This window comes from Molothrus aeneus, chromosome 6 (genome assembly GCF_037042795.1).
Source record: "Molothrus aeneus isolate 106 chromosome 6, BPBGC_Maene_1.0, whole genome shotgun sequence".
Classification (NCBI taxonomy): Eukaryota; Metazoa; Chordata; class Aves; order Passeriformes; family Icteridae; genus Molothrus; species Molothrus aeneus.
Genome location: NC_089651.1, coordinates 19,585,908 through 19,605,589, shown reverse-complemented (window position 1 = coordinate 19,605,589; position 19,682 = coordinate 19,585,908). Strand labels below are relative to the sequence as shown.

Here is a 19,682-nt window from a genome sequence, read left to right as displayed (position 1 = left end):
AAAACTCTCTTTCCTAGGCAACGGGGTTAAAGCTACTAAAGGTATTTAGCAACTTAGATGGAGAAAAAAGAAGGGCTGTGAAAGAAAAACGGGTTTGAATTAAACTACCCAGTATGCTTTTGTTAGCATTGAAGTCTTCTAAACTAAAACTACAAAATGGAGGAAAAGAAGAACTGTGAAGACACATTTAGATTAAAAAACCTCCAAACTAATTAAGAGAATAAATTAAACACAGTCCTTGAGCTGAACAAATTTATATGGTTGTTGGAAGATACTGAAAAGGAGTAATTCCTTCCAGATTGAGTGGATGCCTGTCACAGAACAGGAAATCCCCCCCAGCAACAGACAGGCCTGAGGAGTACACCCAGAGTAGATGCTATGAATGATTAAGATTAACTCTGTCAGCTAAATAGAAGCATAGGAGAAAAGTGTATGGGGGAGAGAAACTTTCCTCTGAATTGAGATAAAAAAACACAGAACAGGAGCAGAAATTTCTAATCACTGCTGGTTTTGTTAAACCTGGAGTAAAGCCCTAGAAAGAACAGTTCTTAAGTAATTCATGTATTTGATTGGTGTAGATAATCCAAGCAATTATGACTCCAATCCCAAAACTCAAGCACATACTTTGATGAATATATCACATTCCAGATTAAGGGAAATATTGTGCCATGCTACTTCACTGCTGGAAAACTGAGATGACCAAAGTATAGCTAGAGTGGGATTAAAAGAATTGCTCTGAAGTTCATCATGACAGTGACAAGAGCTACAGATAACTTCTGTGAGGAATTAGAGAAGAATTCTTTGACTTGTTGATAAATTGGCACTTTTTAATCTGACACTTTCCTCATGACACACAGACCTTTGTAAAATACACAACACTCAGTTACAAGTGGTAAGGAGAAAGGAGGACAGGAACATCCTCCAAAATTTGATGATCTTCTCATTTTCACAACTAAATCATGGGGCCCTCCCTCCTGTCAAATGAATCTGCTCTTATTTGTGACTAAAATTAATCTTTATAAATGCATGTCTTCAGGTTCATCTCAAATTGCAGCATGCTAGCAAAGCTGTTATTCATCGAGGATGGCACATTTTGAAGTGTTCCATGTTAAAGCTGGGTCAGTACTTTTTCAGTAGGAGGCCACATTCCCATTTTCCTCGTCTGCAGAGTGACCCTTCTTAACTGAAAGGATCCTTACGCATGGAGGAGTATCTGACACAAACCAAACTGATACACTACTGGAGCTCTGCAGTAATGACAGCAGGATAAAGGAGGCCTTTGAAGTTCATGGAAGAGCAGGAAGAGGTGATAATTTAAAAAGCTTGTCAGTATACCCAAGAGCAGAAGGAGAGCAAAGTAGCAATTAATAATTCACGCTTCTAATTCCCATGTTGTCATAGTATCTCAAAACAGTTTGCAAACATTGATTAAGTCTAATGGCATGCCCCTGAAGCAGACAAGCACAGCTGAAGCTCTATTCCTACCAGTCAGGATGGCACTCTGGGAGCATTTCCTTTAGCTGATCTATGCCCTCTCTTTCCCATCTGGTAAATGGTGATGACACTATCATGCAGTGGTTCAGAAGCTTAGTGACTTCTAAATCAACACATTTACAGATAGACAAACAGCACACAAGGACAATCTCATATGTCAGATTACACTCAATTACACTGAACTAAAGCTACCACATTTGACATAACACAGACAGTGGGAAGAAACCCCTCTATCTTCATTTTATAACACCCTACAGATTTGCCTTGCTCTGTCCCTAAGCACCCACAGCACTTGAGTTCTAGTTAATGACCAGGATACTTGGGTACTGTGTGAACACAAACACATTGTAATTACAGTAATTAGATCTGCTGTAGAAAGAATTGTGAGAAATTAAAGACTGTCCACAGTAGCATCTAATTCCCAATTAACACAAAGTAGTTGCTGTGTTTGCAACCCAGGACAGACATTACCATAGCTGCAAGATCCAGAGGGAATCGTCAGTTATATTCAGATGAGAAGCAGATGAACACATCACACTGTTTTAATCCTGGCTTTGAAAGACAGGTACCCACACATTGTCCTCTTACAGACTGTGAAACAGCAATTCAGGGAGGCTCTGAGCTGCCAAAGGGAAAAGCCAGTTACACAGGTTCCCCACAACCAGCATTTCACTTTGGGAACTCCTCATTCCCAACCCCATACTTTGACCATTGCTTTTTTAAATTAGCCCACAACCATGGCTGTTCTTGTCCTAATGGAGAGAGTTTCTTCTTCCTTGTTTGGGTCTCTTTCACACATATAATCAGAAAGAATTACTTTGCTTACCCTCTTACTAGTCTAACATTTCCAGAAGGACCAAATATGAAGACAAAAGTAACAGCTTCATGAAATACAGCTCTTTTCTTCTCTTGAGCCTGACAGTCAGTTCCAAAAGCAGATTGTCATGACAACAAACAACCTGGAGGCAATCCAGCCAATTAATCTGCACAGGAAGCAGTCATCCCAATCTAAGAGAATAGTACTGCTGTTTTAAGCTTCAGAAGCCAAAATAAAGAAGAGAGAAAGCAAAAGAAACCTTACCACCCACATGAATGTGATTAGGCTGCCTTAGAGCGGTAGTGAAGAACAGCCCAGCCCTGGGCACGTGCTAGGCCCTCGGCAGCCCTTTTGTCCCACTCCCGACAGAGCAGGGGCAGGCCAGCCCCTCTCCAAGGCTCTGCTCTGAGCACAGCTGCGTTCCCAGGCTGTGATGTAGCTCAGCACGCAGAAGAGTCAGCAAGGTGATCCCCCCAACCTTGACATGTGGAGCCAAGAAAAGAGCTCACAGGTTAAGCAGAGGTATGACACAGATGAGTCTGTCACACACCACTGCTATAAACCCCTGTTTTGTTAGCATTGCTTTTGTGTGTTCTTCCTCTTCCTCTGTGAGTTGTCAAGAATATTTATCAGCTCAGGATTATTTTTTATCAGCATCTTAAACTCAGGATTATTTTATTTTCTGCAAAGGACTTATTTGTCAGTTCAAGTCGATAGTAAAGTAATTGTCCTTCAATTTCACTAATTACAACTTTCTTCATATGCTGCTTTATCTCTCTTCATCTGTCCTGCTTTCTACAGGCTGAAGCATACCACATCTCCCCTGAAAATATCCACATCTCCCATATTTTTTCTACTCTGGCTTCTTGGTAGTAAGTCAGACATTAAAATGTTTAGCAACAGATGCCTAATACACACTGTTTGTTAACCTCAAGTCATTCATATATACTTCTTGTTTTATAAAATACTGTGGTATTAAGTTACAGAAAACAAAACTGAAAAACACTACCTTGTAGTGTTTTTCAGATTAAATGATAGGTTAAAAAGAATAAAAATGTCACCGTGTTTTGAGATTCTCCCAAGACTCAATACACAAAAATTTTCAAATAAAAATTTTCTTCCGTCTTCAGGAGAAGGGTAAGAATAAATGCTTTCATTGTAGATCTGTCCTGCAGTTAAACATATCTTTCAGGAGGTAACTGAGCAATGAAGATCTAAAGCTTTAAGCATACACAAGATTTACTCATCCGGTAAACAGATAGATTCACTTCCAACTCAAGTTTTACTATCAAGCCCCCCGGGTCCAATCCATCTCCCAGAAGTACTAAATGGATTCCCAGCAACTTCAGTGAGCACTGGATCACAGATTACAAGCGCTTCCTGCAAAAGTGTATTTTTACTAACCTGAAAAAATACCACTCTTCTGAGCACTGAGAATGCAATGTATGCATGTGCACACTCTCTACACATTTCACTCTCACTATCTGCAGTGCTAGCCAACACAGAGCCAGCCAAGAGAATAGTATTTTCAGCTGAGCCTGTTCTGTGTTGAGTTGGTATAATATTGCAGAAGAGAATAAAACCCCTGTGCCTACCTTGAGGGCTTTCACAGCTTTCTTCATCGCTGTTGTCTTGGCAGTTATTTTGACTGTCGCACACAAAGCTTTTATCAATGCAAAGACCATTTTTACAGTGGAATCGGGCAGTAGAGCAAAGCAAGGGATTTGCTGCTGCAAAAAGAGAAAGTGAGACCTTCCATTAGGAATTCTCTTGCTCAGGCAGTTAAATAGCTGATAAGCATCAACCACAGGTCACAACTCAACAGCTGGTCAATTCGCTGAGTATGTGGGAGTAACCTGGCAATCAAAGCAGCCCTGGCTCTCTCACCAGGGAGAGCTGAAACTTCTAATTTATGCAAGATTCATTACAATTAGCAGAGATTTAGCCCACCCACAGTTGTGATAAGCCTTCTGTTCATTTTCATGAGGGCCCAATCATGATCACTGTTCCACATTTGCTCACACTGAAGACATATGGAGGGTAGAACTGCCTACCATAAACACTGCCTGTTGATTCCTATTACAGAAGGCTCAGTTTAGCTCAAGTTTCATATTATAAGACAACAATTTTGACTGAGAACTGCTAGGCAGTGGTTTATTTACCTCTGATTCTCTTCCCCATTCTCTTCACTATTTTGAATTGATATAACAGCAGTGTTGAAATCTCTCAGCCTCTCACTGTTTGAATTTTAACTCCTTTTCCAGGAACAATGTTTACACCCTCCATACACGTCATAAATAACCATATCCTTCAAAACAGTCATCACTTAGCTGAGATATGCATAATTTAGCTGAATTTAATATCTACTCATGAATCAATCTCTGTCCTTTAATACTTTTTGGCACTCTTCTCTGAACTTCAAACAGGTTTTGGTAATGGGGTGACTGAAACAGAATGCAACTTTCCAACTGAAAATTTTTAAAAGGCTGCTTAGATGCCCTGTCAAACTGCTTCTCTGCCACAATAACGAAGGGGATTTGTTTCCAAATACTAACTGGCTTCCATTTTTTTGTCTTTAAAGTAAAAGCTACATTTAATTTTTTTTTAAAAATAAAGAAATAAATAAAACTTTAAAGTCTTATAACTGCATATAACCTGCAGGAAAAATAACAAAAACTACCAATTTCTCCAGCTCCCCAAGAGTTTGTTTAGCATAAACATGCTAAAACTCCTTTGGTTTGAAACTCCTGCACACTTGCATAGCACACTGATTTTTGAGGTCACCTCAGAAGCTAAATGATTGTTCCTCTACATAAGCAGTAACTAGACATTTAGACATGCTAAAAACACCAAATGCCTTACTGGCATAGAATAATGGGGAGATCAGTAGCATGTTCTCATCAGCTTTAAGGTCCCATTAGAGCTACATACTACAAGCTCACAGGAAATTGTGCCATTCCTAATGAACTCCATAAGCTGGTGCACTTTCAGCTGAGACCAGCCACTTGTCAGTCCACCACCTTAAGGATATTCAAAGCACTTTTGTCAAGTCTTATTTTTAGTCCACATGTTCAAGCATAACCCAGAGTAATTTCCTTAGCCTTCAATGCTTCTTTGGCTTCGCTTTCTCCTCAGAAATGCTGACTCCTTGCCACAGCCACACAGTCCTTGCAGGGTCCAAACCAGACTCTCCAGGACAACAACAGATGCCACCTTGAGAGGTTCACGCTGTGGAAGCACACCAACCACCAACAAGAAAGGCAAGTCCTCCACAAAGCAGACAGTGACAGATCACACTAAAGATTGCCCCTTTTGTTATCTTTGAAAGCTGCTGTCTGTTGTCCTCCTCCTGACCTTCAAAAGTCATTGAAAACAAAACCTCAGCATGCCTCTGACAGGAGAATGAGCAAGTATTTTGCTGCAAGCTTTCACCTAGAGACCCATGCTTTTACCAGCTCTTGATAGTAACAACAGAGCTGCTGGATTCAACACAACGCTTCCCTACTGCTACGCTATATCCCTGCTAGACTTACAGATACAAATGGATCTGTGTAGCCACATGCAGAGGGTTTAGCCCAAAACAAGCAGTACTTCAGATCATCTCTCTGCTACAACCTCCCTGCTGCTGTGCATTGGCAGGCATGTCTGGCTTCAAGAATCTGCCTCTCCTTCCAAGAACCTGTTTCACTAAATATACCATAATTTGCTTTTTGTTGTTTGAGAACATGTATAAACAGAGAAACTCAGATGCGCTGATGACCAAATACATCATATTCTTCAGTGACATGAAACAGACAAGTAAAAATGGAACAATTCAAATTATATTTAATATTTGTCCAATCTGAATTACATCTGAGTACAGAGAATGTGATCAAAGCAAACATGCAGCTTAAAACTAATTTCAGGGGCTTGTAGTAACACACAGGCATTATATACAAAGCAAGACTGAGGTGGGCCTTAAAAAAAAAAACAAACAGCAGACTAATTTTCATGAAGTGAAAAACCAAGGATCGTCTGGGTTGTAAATGACAAGGACAATATTTGACTCAAACAGGAAGGCTACTGAATGTTTCCTTTCTAAGTAGCATCAATTAGTTGAAATAAGCAGGAGTGCCCTCACTTGCAAGCAGGCTCCCACTTACTGCAGTTCTCCTCATCGCTGCCGTCGGGACAGTCCTCGAAGCCGTTGCACCGGAAGCGGCCAATGATGCAGTGGATCCCACTGGCACAGGGGAAGAACGTGGCACCACATTTGGATTTGGCTTTTGCTGTGAGAAGAGACAGAAGTGGGCAGAGGTGAGGGAAGCAATTTACAATGGTTAGAGATCCATTGCAGCAGTACAGTTAAGGGTGTTCTATGCAGTGCTGTTGGCACTGATGTTAGGTGCCTTACAAGCAAATTAGTGTCTTTGTGAGACTAAGAAACACAAGAGACCATCATAAAAATATTTTTCAGGCTGCAAACACAAATTACACTGCCTTTATTTAACATGATTTATATAAAACAACCACTGTATCTCACGTTGCACAGCACAGCTATTTATAAAACATTAAATACTAACAATAGCATCAAAACGTGTTTAACATGTGATTACAGAATCTCATTATGATCTCAAGTGCTACACATTTTTTACTTTACTGCACAGCCACTTTTTGTAGCAAGAGAACACTGCCCTCAGCCATAGTAATGCAGACAGTTCCACCATGATGCTCAAGGCAAGCACCAGTTAAGTACTGCAGTATCATATCACCAGCCTAGAACAAAACAACTCCCAGCAGAAAAAGCAATTTTACAAGACAAACGGTTACATTTTTGCTTTTTCAAATTATCTCATGACTTGATAGACCACACCACAGGACACTGAAGACTTTGGACAGTCCACTCTAAAGCAAAGGCAGTCTCTGCAGGAAGGTGTGTATGGTGCAATAAGGTAATACCACTGATGGGAGAACATCAGGAAAGAAGCCAGATCCAGAGCTTGCTGGCCTTTTAAGCAAATGTTTCCTACTCCTACACCAAATCTAAGGCATTCTTACAACTCACAAGTACCACAGCAAGAGGCAAGTTTTTTTAATGTGGCCCTAAGGCACATCAATACACCAACCTGCACAGTTTTACAAAGCCAGGACAAGGTCAGGTACTATCAGTGTACAGACCAAAAAAAAGTATCTAATAGGGATAAACAACATTCATTTGGAAGGAATCCTCTCTTCCAGGATTAGCTACTAAGTACAGCTGTAGCAAGGCTTTCTTCCATCACTCAACAGAATGCATATAAATTGTTTTAAACCACAACTACGTAATTCTCACTTGCTTTAGTGTCCTCCAAAATCAAGTTCTTGCAGTTCCTCTCTTACATGTTTTTCTTCATTTTATTAGTAGTTTTCAATTAGAATTATGAAGTAATTATGATGAAGTAAAATAAGATATATCACTAAATTGCATATATTCAACTACCACTTTTTCTGAAGACTATCCGAGGTCCACTTGGGGAAAAGAAAGTGAGCCATTACTTTGCAGAAAAAATGATAAATTACCCTGAAGTAGCCACTGTGCTTCACACCTCTGGCTATAGAAAACCATCAGCAGAGACACTTGAAGCCCCTGCAATTCTTCACACAACTTCAAAGAGCAGCTCCTGTGTTAGAATTCTGAGACAGACAGATCTCAGCTAAATAATTTAATAACCTCGAGGTGTGAAGCAACATCATACCCCCAAAAATCTTTAAACGAAGGCAGCAAAACAAGCTCAGCAACAGACTCAGTGTCATCAAAGCAAACAGTCCATACTAATGCACTAACAAGCCAGCCAAGATGCTGCTGGAAGAGAGTGATAATAGCACACACATGTGAAGAGGTGCTCAATGTTTCACATGTTGTGCTTTTGTTGCTGTTTTCCTTTCTATAAGAGCTAACATCCTTCTGAAACCCCCACAGTGAACACACTCCAGGTGCTTCTGGACAACTTATTTTAGAGATGTATTTTGAGCCAGAACAGTTCCAGAAGGGACAAAAGGAAGAAGTTCCAAGAGTTTCAAGAAGGAGAAGAAATAAGAAAAGAGGGAAGCAACTGTACTTTTGCCTCTGTTAACTTTTACTGGATCCCATTTCTCCAAGCAGGTTTACTCTCGTCACTTGGGGTCTGAATTCAGAGGCTATCAACTTTCTGGCAAATCATACTCAATGATGCTCTTTGTCCTTTTTGAAAATCTTGACAAATTAAGGCTTCAAAATTATTTACTTTTAACATTTTTAGCATGGACCATTCTCTTACTCTTGTAGCCTATTCTTCCCGACAGATTTCAGACCGTGAATTGTCAAAACCAGAGACTCTGGCCCTCTGAAGAGGTCATGTGGCTGCACATTCCTAAGCAGAGTGAACGTGCAGCCAGAAGTGGCAGTGAGCTGTGCATGAACCCCATTTCAAGCATGACAGGCACAGGTCACAACATCCTTGGCTGCTCTGGCCCCAGAGGGTACAAAGCACATCTGGAACATTGCCTTGAGCTACCACTGTAAAGCCATGAGTAATATTTAATGTTTGGCCACACCTGGAAGAAAATCATGCTGGAATGACCAGGAACAAAATCAAGAGCTCTTTCTTCTGTATAAAACATATAGATACCCCACCAAAAAAGAGGGAGAAACTGTTCAGGACAATTATCTAAGATAAGTATTACTTAGATAGTTATACAATATTTAGTTAAGCATTTTATGCCCAGACATCTTTCTATCTTCTCCTTGGGAGACAGCTGCCAGAGCACAAGAAAATTCTGGTTTAGAATAACTGTTCATAAAAAAACACATACTAGTAACCACAGACTAAAAACAAACAAGGAACTAAACACCTTCAAATTATCTCTAAGTTTCCCTTTTCTATAGTCCACTAGTTTTGTTTTGTTTTTTACTGAAGAGAAGGAAAAAATAACAAACAAAACTCAAATTCAATTCTCAATATTTGCAACAGACATAACATATAAACCAATCCCAATTCAAACTCACACTTATATTAGAGACTCTAGGAATATAAAAGAGCATTTGAATCACCAAGGTGATTCACAAGTCAGTCAGCTGCTTACTAGACACAAGTCTTTCTCCCAAACAGAACTTAGTTTTCCAAGTTCCAATTCCAGACACAAAATGCATTTTTCATATGCTGTACGCAAATGCAGAAAAAATTAGAAACCAGTAAAGGCTAAGTTCAAGTCATGTCCCCTGACTCTGGAAAACTCCACTGAAGAATTTCAGCTTTATTTTCAATTTGACATCCTTCTTGTCCCCTGGCATAGTTTTCCCAAGGTTTTCAAGTGTTTTTTCGGTCACTGCTCATAAAGTTCCTATGGAAAGGACAATAATTTCTTCCAGAGCAGAAACCTACCTTCCCATTCTGCAGGATCTCTGGAAATACTCTAAACACGAAGGGCTATCATTTTCTTCAGGTCTTTGGCACCTTAACAAGTAACAGACACATATACCATGATCATGACAGCCTATAGCACATTCAAGTCATGTGCTGCACTATCCCAGCATTCCTCTGCAATTCCAGCTCCCATTACGTGACTGTTACAAAAAGTTTTCTTCTCCTTTGCTCATCATTGTGTCTCCTACTGCACAGGTTAAGAGTTTTCAGGCAGATCTGTATGTGAGAAGCTTTATATTTATCTAACAGCAGCTATCTATTTGGCTATTTCAGCCTCAATAAGCTTTCAAGAACAGCACTGTCTTTGCAATCTATATTCTTCTCTGCTACGCTTGGTTGAAACAGGCTCAGGATAATCAAGAATTACAGGGGTATCTGGAAATGACAGAAGAGAAGCAAAAAAATGAACAGGTACATGTGGATTGTTTGACCTTATTTATCCAAGGTTTTACAACCAGCTAAAGGAAAGGGAAGGGAGGAAGATGGTTGTTCTTAAAGGAACTTGCAGGCAAGTCCCCTTGAACCCATGTCTCCAGAAAGGAAGAAACCAAGAGACCACACATTGGACAGGAAGGGGTGAAATACAGCAAGAAAGCACAGAGCAACTTACAAAACTGTCACTCTGGATTCAAAATAACAAGTACAAAATACACCCCAAAAAACTGCCATTCAACCAATTTGTGAGCCTATGTCAAAAAAGAATCAATTCACTCCAGTTCCACTCTTCATTTGTTACCTGCTCATAGCAGAAGCAACCCAGGACTGGAAGATTAATGTGAATCTGTATTTACATTACACAAAAGGGAATTGCCGTGGTATTTAAAAAGAGGCGTCAGTGAACTACCATGAACTTGAGGAGCCTCCTATGACTCCATCACCCATGGGAAGAAATTGCTCTTCACTAAAATATTCTTTTTACCTCTTAAAATTGAAACATGAAGCAAATGGTGAAGGATGGTGGCAGAGGGCTGCTGGCCAGAGTACAAGTTTGCCAAATGTTCCCTCCAGGTTGCTTCGCTTAAGTTAAAAAAAACTATTTTGGCAGTTGTACGTGCAAGCGCGTGAAGTCGCTCCTTATGCTTCACAGAACCTAATCCTCCCACCCTCTACTTTCAAACTCTAAAAAAATACTAACTTCCCATCAGGACCAGTAGTACACTCCACTGACAATGTGACAGTTTGCAGGCACAGCTCTACAGCAGTAACAGAAAAACATTTTGCTATCTTTAGGATCCCAAGTGTGAAATTGTACTATTTTTAAAAAAGTGTAATCCGTTTTATTATTTCTCAGCAGAGATGCACAATAACAGAGAAAAAGAAATCAGATTTGGCAATACTATGTAAAGCCTTATGCTGTATACAGATAACACTCTTGAATAAAAGCAATTTTGATAGTCACAGCTACAATGACTTGGAACCTGATTAGAAGGTTACAACTGATCTGCAACGGGCAGGTGATTTTTCTTTTCATAGATAAAGCAGCAAAGACATCAAATGTATTTTATAATTAACAGTATTAACTGTAAGTTTAACAAGACCAAGTGCAAAGTGCTGCACCTGGGTCAAGGAAAACCCTCATATGAAAACAGGCTGGAGGGTGAATGGACTGAGAGCAGGCCGGCCAAGAAGGACTTGGGGATTCTGATGGATGAGACTGGACATGACCCAGCAATGTGCACCTGTGGCCCAGAATGTCAAATGCATCCTCAGCAGCAACCAAAGCAGTGTGGCCAGCAGGGCAATGGAGGGCATTCTGCCTCTTTACTCTGTCCTTGTGAGACCCCTGGAGTACTGCATCCAGCTCTGGGGATCTCAGCATAGGAGGGACACATTGATCTGTTAGAGGGAGAGCAGAGAATGGATCACAGAGCTGGAGCACTTCTCCTATGAGACCAGGCTGAGAGAGTTGGGGTTGCTCAGCCTGATGAAGAGAAGGCTCTGGGGTGACTTTACTGTGACCCTTCTGTAGCTGAAGGGGATCTACAAGAAAGTTGGAGAGGGACTATTTACAAGAGCATGTGGTGACAGCACTTCAGCTGAAAGGGAGTAGTAGATTTAGATTGGATACAAGGAATAAATTATTTAATGTGAGGATGGTGAGGCACTGAAACAGGCTGCTCAGAGAAGCTGCAGATGCCTCACCCCTGGAAGTGTTCAAGGCCCTGTTGGATGGGGTTCTGAGCAATCTGGTCTAGAGAAAGGTATTCCTGCACATGGACAGGAGGAGTGGAACTAGAAGATCTTTAAGATCCTCTCCAACCCGAACCGTTCTGTGATTCTATGACTGTTACTGTTGAGCCAGCTTATCTACACCTCAAGTATTTCACAGGTAGTTATAGTGAACTAGGCACTAATTACTGAGTGCAACATGCAAAGAGCACACAGCAGGCACCCCACACATGTGGCCAGTAGACAAGCCCATTTCCTTTTAACTTTACAAACATTTCAGTTTTAAAATGTTTCTCAATTATTTTGTAATCTGAAGTGAGGAAACAGGATGCAGCAGATACAACATACAGACAGAAGTAAGCTACACAGAACCTGAGCATCTTTGAACTAAATTGTTGCCTTAGAACCTCTCCAAGCAGCAATCAAGTAACTTTATGCTGCTTCACAGCTATGCATCTCAACTCAACAACCGATAATGATTTATTCAGCTAATCAAAACTTGATTACTTGCATGCGACAAGAGCAACTCTCCAGACAGAAACCACTGCGTGCAGATGCTGCATTATTGCACAGACATCAGTATTTTCCTGACTTTGATTATAAACCACCTTAAAACTCCTCTGTTGTGGGTAATTTTAGTTAGGGATGTTACAGGCACATCAGACAGCACTGTAAAACCAGATTCTTTTGATGAACGCATGGTGAGATACAGCATTTCAGTAAAGGCTTTACATGAAGGAGATAAGGGTTTCAACTTTAATTTACAAAGAAGGACTGATTTGACAACAACATGTAATACAAGCTGGATAGCACCAGGATCTGATTCCTTTCACCCCAAGAACTGATATAAACCCTAACTCTGTTAACACAGTTATTTTGCATCAATTAACTGCTGTTTGGACCCTACAGTATTTTCAGTTCTGTTTCCAATGGGAAAGCCACTGAAGGCAAATGCATCATTTGTTGGTTCACAGAGCTCTGGAACAGGGCTGTCCTGCAGAATGACAGAAGTTTCACTTCTCTGCTTGCTATCTCCTATCTAGAAAAAAAGCTAGCACTTGAGTAATATTGTCAGTATAAAATGCACTCAACAGTCCACTATGTCAGAACTTCTCCAATTCAAAACTAAACAACTATTTAAGTTACTGAGTTATGATACAAAACACAGCCAACTGCAGAGCATTCACTGCACCTATAAAAAGCCCTTGGGTCACTCTTGCTTTTGCTCCCTGTTTAACAAGGCAGGTGAAAGAGCTGCTATTCTTAAACTGCTAATGCAAACATTATTAAAAAAGGGCCTAAGATGTGCTTTATTTTAAAGAAAGCAATTTTATGGGTTTTTAAGTAGTGAAATTAGCCCAGTAGGAAGCATCAGAGGTTGTCTCCAATATAGTAAACTATCAACCACTTACATGAGTAATATTTACACTGTAGTTAGCAGTAAGAGAGAAAGGACAATGCTAAAGCAAAAAAAAGTCAAGGGAGTCTGCTGCCATGAAGAGTATGGCTTCCTTCTAAAAAAATGAAAAAAGAAAGCACTTCAGAGCTGAATTACTATGAGTCGGTGGCCTTTAATTCTTGCCAGACAGTAAGGCCCTAAAGTAATCATGGTCTAGGAGTCTATGTTTTAGTCCTTCAAAATCGCCACAAAGCAGAGATGTGAGAGGAGAGCATGGACAAAAATCTCGGTTGTCAGACATTCAGTAAACCAGTTTCTCACTAAGAGAAGTATTTTAGAAGTTACTGCTTACTAAGCAACCCAAACAATAACATCATACTAAAGGACAAAGTGAGCACAGTTTCAGAGTTGTTAACTTACTCCGAATGCAAACAGGCAGGACAGAACACCACTCTTAAGGCACTTCAGTAGCAGTACTCCTCAGGAACAACTGTGCGCCTGATGGGCTACAATCCCTCATTCTATTCTGGGATACTACCTACCTGTTCTTTTTCTTTCAGTTGTGTCACTGATTCCATCCAACTGTTAAACCTGTCCAATTCCAAGCTCTCCAACCAGGCTATTTACAGACCTCCATCAAGAGGATTAAATAATTAGCACCACAAACCCTTTTGATCTCCCTGCATAAAAAGCTATCAAACATAAGCAGCTATTGCACTTGCCCTTACTCATGTGTAATTGAGCTTCAAATGAAACATTCACCATGGTCACTTAATTACAAATCTTATTATAACTACTAAGTATTTGGTTGCTTAATCATGAGTAAAATAAGAGCTAATTTCAGTTTGATATTCCAAGTTTGAGATCAGTCTGAGTAAGTGGCAAAAAGATCAGCAGCTGTCTTACAGCATCTTCCCACTTAATGCTGATGCTCATTTCATGCACTGTTTAATATCCAGCTTTGCTTAATAATTCTGATGTTTTTTACCTACCTGCAAGAAATATTCCAGGTCAACCTGGAGATGACAGGAAGCAGCAAAAAATACAGGAAGAGACTTAAAAGCACTCATTGATTTTCAGATGCAACTAGAAGTCCAGAGGTCTTCCATGTGTATATGTGCATCTATTACAAAACATTACAAAACCTTGAGAAATTCCTAGCTTTCTGCTATATATTCTAGTTATCTAGAAAAAGAGGTGTTAATTTCATTAGATTTTTTCACAAATTATTACTGGGTTCTAAATAAGAATGAGACATCTAAAGACTGGTTTGCTGGAATCCTAGCACATGACAATGCTTATTAACAGTAATACACAAAATCTACTGACAGCAGCTTTTCATTGCCGTGACCCTTTCAGGATGCTAATTCTGGTAGAATGATTCTCTCTTCCTAAGTTCAGGTCCTGCTGTTAGATTTTCTTCTTCCATATACTAACACACTCCCCACCAAAAGTTGTCAATATAAAAAATAATGCCTATTTATCACTGGAGGGGTATCGGGGACAGATGAAGGTGATACAGAAACTCCATCACCAGAAGGCATGAAAAGACACTTTATTGTTAGAAATCTATAGTTCTTAGAGAAACAATGGGGGACTTAAGACCTGATTGGCCTTTAGGAATCTTCTCTCACACTATTGGTGAACTATGAATAGCATACTCTGGAGAACCATATCTCTAAACAACGGTTACAGAAAGAGAGATAATAATTGCTTTCATTCTTTCCTCTAAGTTTCCCAGGCTCAGCCAGTGAGAAATTATCTCTATTCTTTCTTCAACCAAACGGAGAATATCCACACCTATTTATCATCCTGTAAGGCATCCACCTGTTTAGAAGACGCAGGGGATCTTTGGCAGACTGGCCAATTCAGTGAGCAGGCATTAAACCGAAGGACTCAGGGTGTGAGGTCCAAAGTGGCAACATTCACTACATCACATCCAGCTGGGGAATAAGCCAGGCCAACCACAGCAACAACAAATGTTCCTGATCTGACTACCAAGATGAGATCCAGAAGGAAAACCATCTCAAGGGTGTCCATGGCTTTGGCGGATCCTCCTGCATCCCTTCCTCCAGGAAAACCTGCAGGAACCATTACCTCTCTGAAATGCCTGTACACCAACACACAGCACAGGGAAAAAACAGGCAGAATCAGAGATCTGTGTGCACATTCTCTGCAGTTACAGAGACATGGTGGGATAGCTCACATGACTGGAATGCTGTCCTGGATGGCTGCATCTTTTTAGGAAAGACAGGCCAGCAATGTGAGGTGGTGGAACTGCTCTTTACGTGAGAGAGCAGCTGGGATGTATCGAGCTCTGCCTCGGGCTGGGTGAAGAACCAGACAAGAGCTGGCAGGTAAGAAGGCAACACGAAAGGGACAACACGGGTGACACGAGTGGGTGTTTGTTACAGGCCACCCTGTCAGGAAGGGGAGGTCAATGAGGAATTCTCCAGTCAGCTGGAAGGAGCCTCAGTCACAGGCTCTGGTGCTCATGGGGAACTTCAGCCACTCTGATCTCTGCTGGAGAAACAACTTGTGGGCAGACAGGAGCCCAGGAGGCCCCTGCAGAGCACTGATGGTAAGGTTTTGACACGGGTGGTGGAGGAGCCATTGAGGAGAGGTGTGCTGCTAGACCTTGTACTGACAAACAAGGAAGGACTGGCTGGGGATGTGAAGACTTGAGGCAGCCTTGCCTGCAGTGACCATGAGATGGTGGAATTCAAGATCCTGAGTGAAGGAAGCCAGGCAGTAACTGGAATTACAGCCTGGACTACATGAGAGCTAACTTTGGCATTCTCAAGGCCAAAGGAATCCGGAGGAGAATCCTATGAGTTATGGCCCTAGAAGGCAGGAAGGTCCAAGAGAACTGGTTAATTCTCAAGTAGTGCTTCCTTCAACCTTCAGATTGTTTAATTTCTTATTCATAGGGATGCACCAAAGGGGGCAGGTGCATCCCTATGAGTAAGAAATCAAGTGAAGAGGACAAAAGACCTGCATGAATGAGCAAGGAGATTCTGGCAAACCTCAAACAAAAAGAAATGGTATTGAATGTGGAAAAAGGGACAAGTCACTTGGGAGGAACACAGGAACACTGTCAAAGTAGACAGGAAAAGCTATAAGAAGAGCTAAGGTCCATTTAGAATTAATGGGCAATGGATGTCAAGGACACCAAGAAGGGCTTCTTCAAGTACATCAATAGCAAAAGGAAGGCCAGGGAAAATTTGGGTCCACCCATTTAGAAATGAGGTGGGTGCCCTGGTGACAAAGAATACAGAGAAGGCTGAGATACTGAATGGCTTCTTTGCCTCAATCTTTGCTAAGGGCAACCCTTGGGAATCCTAAACCACGAAGGCAAGAGAGAAAGTCTGGCTTTCCCTTGGCTGAGGAAGAACAGGTAGGAGATCAGGCAAACCTGGCACACACAAATCTATGGATCCCAATGGGATGCACCAACACATGTGAAACGATGCTACTGCTAAGCCATTCTCTATCGCCTCTGAATGATCATGGAGAACAAGAGAGGTACCTGAGCACTAGATGAAAGCCAACGCCACTCTACCTTGCCTTGGTGAGGCTGAGTTGGGAGGAATCTGTCCAGAGCTAGTGCTGCTCAGAGAAGTTCTATAGTCTCCTCCTCTGGAGATATTAAAAAAGCCACATGAACATGATCCTGTGCAATTGGCTGCAGGTATACCCGCTTTAGCAGAGGAGTTTGACTATGACCAGCCTCACCCCCATGCACCTTGTATTCCCTCACCTAGGGTTGGGCTTATTCTTAGCATTTGGGTTAAGCCTAGTTTGTATCAACCATTTGTCTGTCTTTGTACACATCCGTTTGCAGCAGAGGCTTGTCATCACCTCCACAACTACACACAGACAATGACCAAAGTTCACAGCCACCTAACCCTCTGGTAAGTACTTTGAGCCTTATCACAGACACTCCACACTTCCCAAAGTAGCAGACAGAGGTTCAATGAACTGAAGACTACAAGTTCAGCAGTAATACTTTTGAATTGTGTTACAATCATAAGGTTGTAACAAAATCCTCAGATATGAAAAAGTGATTTCAATGCTGGAATTCCCTTTTCAGTATTTTTTGGGTTTACTTAGTTTTTTTAAGCGCCAGGTCACTAAATCACTTACATGCAAATAAGAAATAAATGCATACTTATCTTCTCTAAAAACGAGTGAGCTTTGATACAAGACCACTTCACAGCTACTTAGCTCACACTGCCTATAAACTGTTCACTAGAAAGACAGAATACGACTTATCAGACGCGGTATCTTCTCAAAGCTGGCTAGGAACTGCAGACTGCAGCAGCTGAGATGCCTTCAACTTTATATATGATGGGACAACCCAAAAACTTGTTGCAGGTATGCAATGCTGGATCTTAATCCCAGGAATCTGAAAGCATCTCTTCTAAATATCACTCTGCCCCTCATCTTCTGTAGAATTACTCTTAGTCTACACCTAGCTTTAACTGATGCTTTAAGCATAATTTTCTGGGGCTACTGAATATTAATTCAAAGTCAGTAGTCTTTACTGATGGGTAGGATTAGTCCTGCCCAAGTCATGGCCCACTGCTGTATTTCTAGATCTCAACTGGTTTAGACAATCCCTTCTGAATGAGGCAGACATTTCTATTTTCTTTTCTAGCAAAACACCACATCTCATTCTTCAGTGCACTGAGCTCTGCTTGTTGAACTGAAAGCCTAGTATTTAAAAGGATGAGAGCCAGAGTTACTTTGTGCCCTTTGTTCCTGTACATGAAAGCCAATCATTAGACTGACCCTGCTAAGTGGTTAAATCCAAGCAAAATGTCTTCAGCTGTAATAACTGCACTGTCATAATAAGCACTTATTAATACCTTCTAAAGATTGTAGCACTCATTGTGTCTTTACAAATTTTTTTCCTCTGCCTTTAAAAGTAGCTGGTTACTTATTCTCAGCAGTGTGGAAGTCGTGATTTTAACTGCTCTCAGAGCAAACCTTAACAAGTTGAGAACACACATCTAAATTCAGACTGTCACCAGAATGATTTGAGTTGTTAGTAATGACCATTTAGTACTAAAATTTGCCTTTGCCTCTATTGTAATTTTGGGACTTAAAAAGGGAAAAGCACACAACGTGTCTTAGTTTATTCAACTTGTGAACTTCCTATAGAGCAGTCTCAAAGCATGCTCTTGGATTGAGGGCAAACCCCATGATTTACCTTAGTGGTTTTTTTTTTTTTAAAGCAGCAAACAGCAACAAATCTAAAGGCCACCTCCAGAAATATACCCTACATCAAAGAGGGCAGGACAAGGCAGTCTGACAGTCCTCATTTGAGGCTTCCAAGCATATGACAGGGCTTTGAAGCTGTTGCAGCCCCCACTCAAACCACCTTCATCCTACTGCAGCCCGTGCCAGCAAGTGTAGGAGTTCTTGCACTCAAGAGCTTCTCCAATGACAGACAAACTTCCTCAAACTTGACTTTGGTTCCAGTGGGATTTTTTCTTTTTCAAAAACTTTCCAGCCCTCAGATGCAGTTGTTAAAAAAGTACCTCTTTTGTAGAAACTGAATGCAATTAAGTCAGTTAAAATTCACCTGAAAAAAAAACCTAGCTAATCTGCTTTTGTTCTCCAAGAGTTTCAGTTTCCCAAATGAAAGGGTTTAGAGCACAGTAAAATATTCTTCACATGATCTAGGAAACCCGGGCTACTAATTGCAGAGCGTTGGTTTCATTTGGCATTCCTGTGAAAAGACTCTTTCTCTCTCTCCCAGGGCCGTGTGTAGCTGATCATTACGAACCCGTGGCCTCGCTACTCCTCAGCGTAGGGAGCTCAACACCTGTTGCAAGGGAACGCCAGAGGGAGCAGTAAACATTTGTCTGGTAAGAGAGCTTCATATTGGAGATGGAAGAAACAAGGAAAAAAAGGTACAGCAAACCTCGGGGAAACTTAAAAATGGTTACTATGTGCTGCACTTTCAAACTACACTATACTGCTAATCCAGTTTAAGTCCTCACTAGTGCAGAGACAATGAAGATTTAGAGCAAGCATGCAGATACAAACACTTTGCATGATGCAGACTTACTTGTGCCACATCTCCCACCCCAGCATTCCACACGCCGATGACACCTGATCTATAAAATCTTCTGAGACTATAAAGCATTTATACAAAATCCTGTGTGCACTGAGATAGATTAAATGGAAATGCAAACATACTCAACATGGGAAAGAGACACAAAATGGAATGTGACAAAATAGGTCATGTTTACTATACATAAACACACAGTTCCAACTCTACAGGGTAAAAGCAAGAACATAGCTTAAAGACATACAAGAGAAGATGAAATCAAAGATTAATATGCTAACATATCAGCAATTAACAAGTAAT

The 19,682-nt window shown here is 40.9% G+C and overlaps 1 protein-coding gene across 1 annotated transcript in view; it reads right to left on the bottom strand.

Annotated features, from left to right (window-relative positions):
• Nucleotides 1-19,682, bottom strand: part of LDLRAD3 (low density lipoprotein receptor class A domain containing 3) — a 103,480-nt gene that overhangs the window by 43,157 nt on the left and 40,641 nt on the right. The window contains exons 3-4 of the mRNA XM_066552596.1: nt 6,454-6,579; nt 3,907-4,041 (exon numbers count right to left, since the gene is read on the bottom strand). Coding sequence (XP_066408693.1) covers nt 3,907-4,041; nt 6,454-6,579 — 261 coding nt within the window. The remainder of the gene's footprint in view (nt 1-3,906; nt 4,042-6,453; nt 6,580-19,682) is intronic.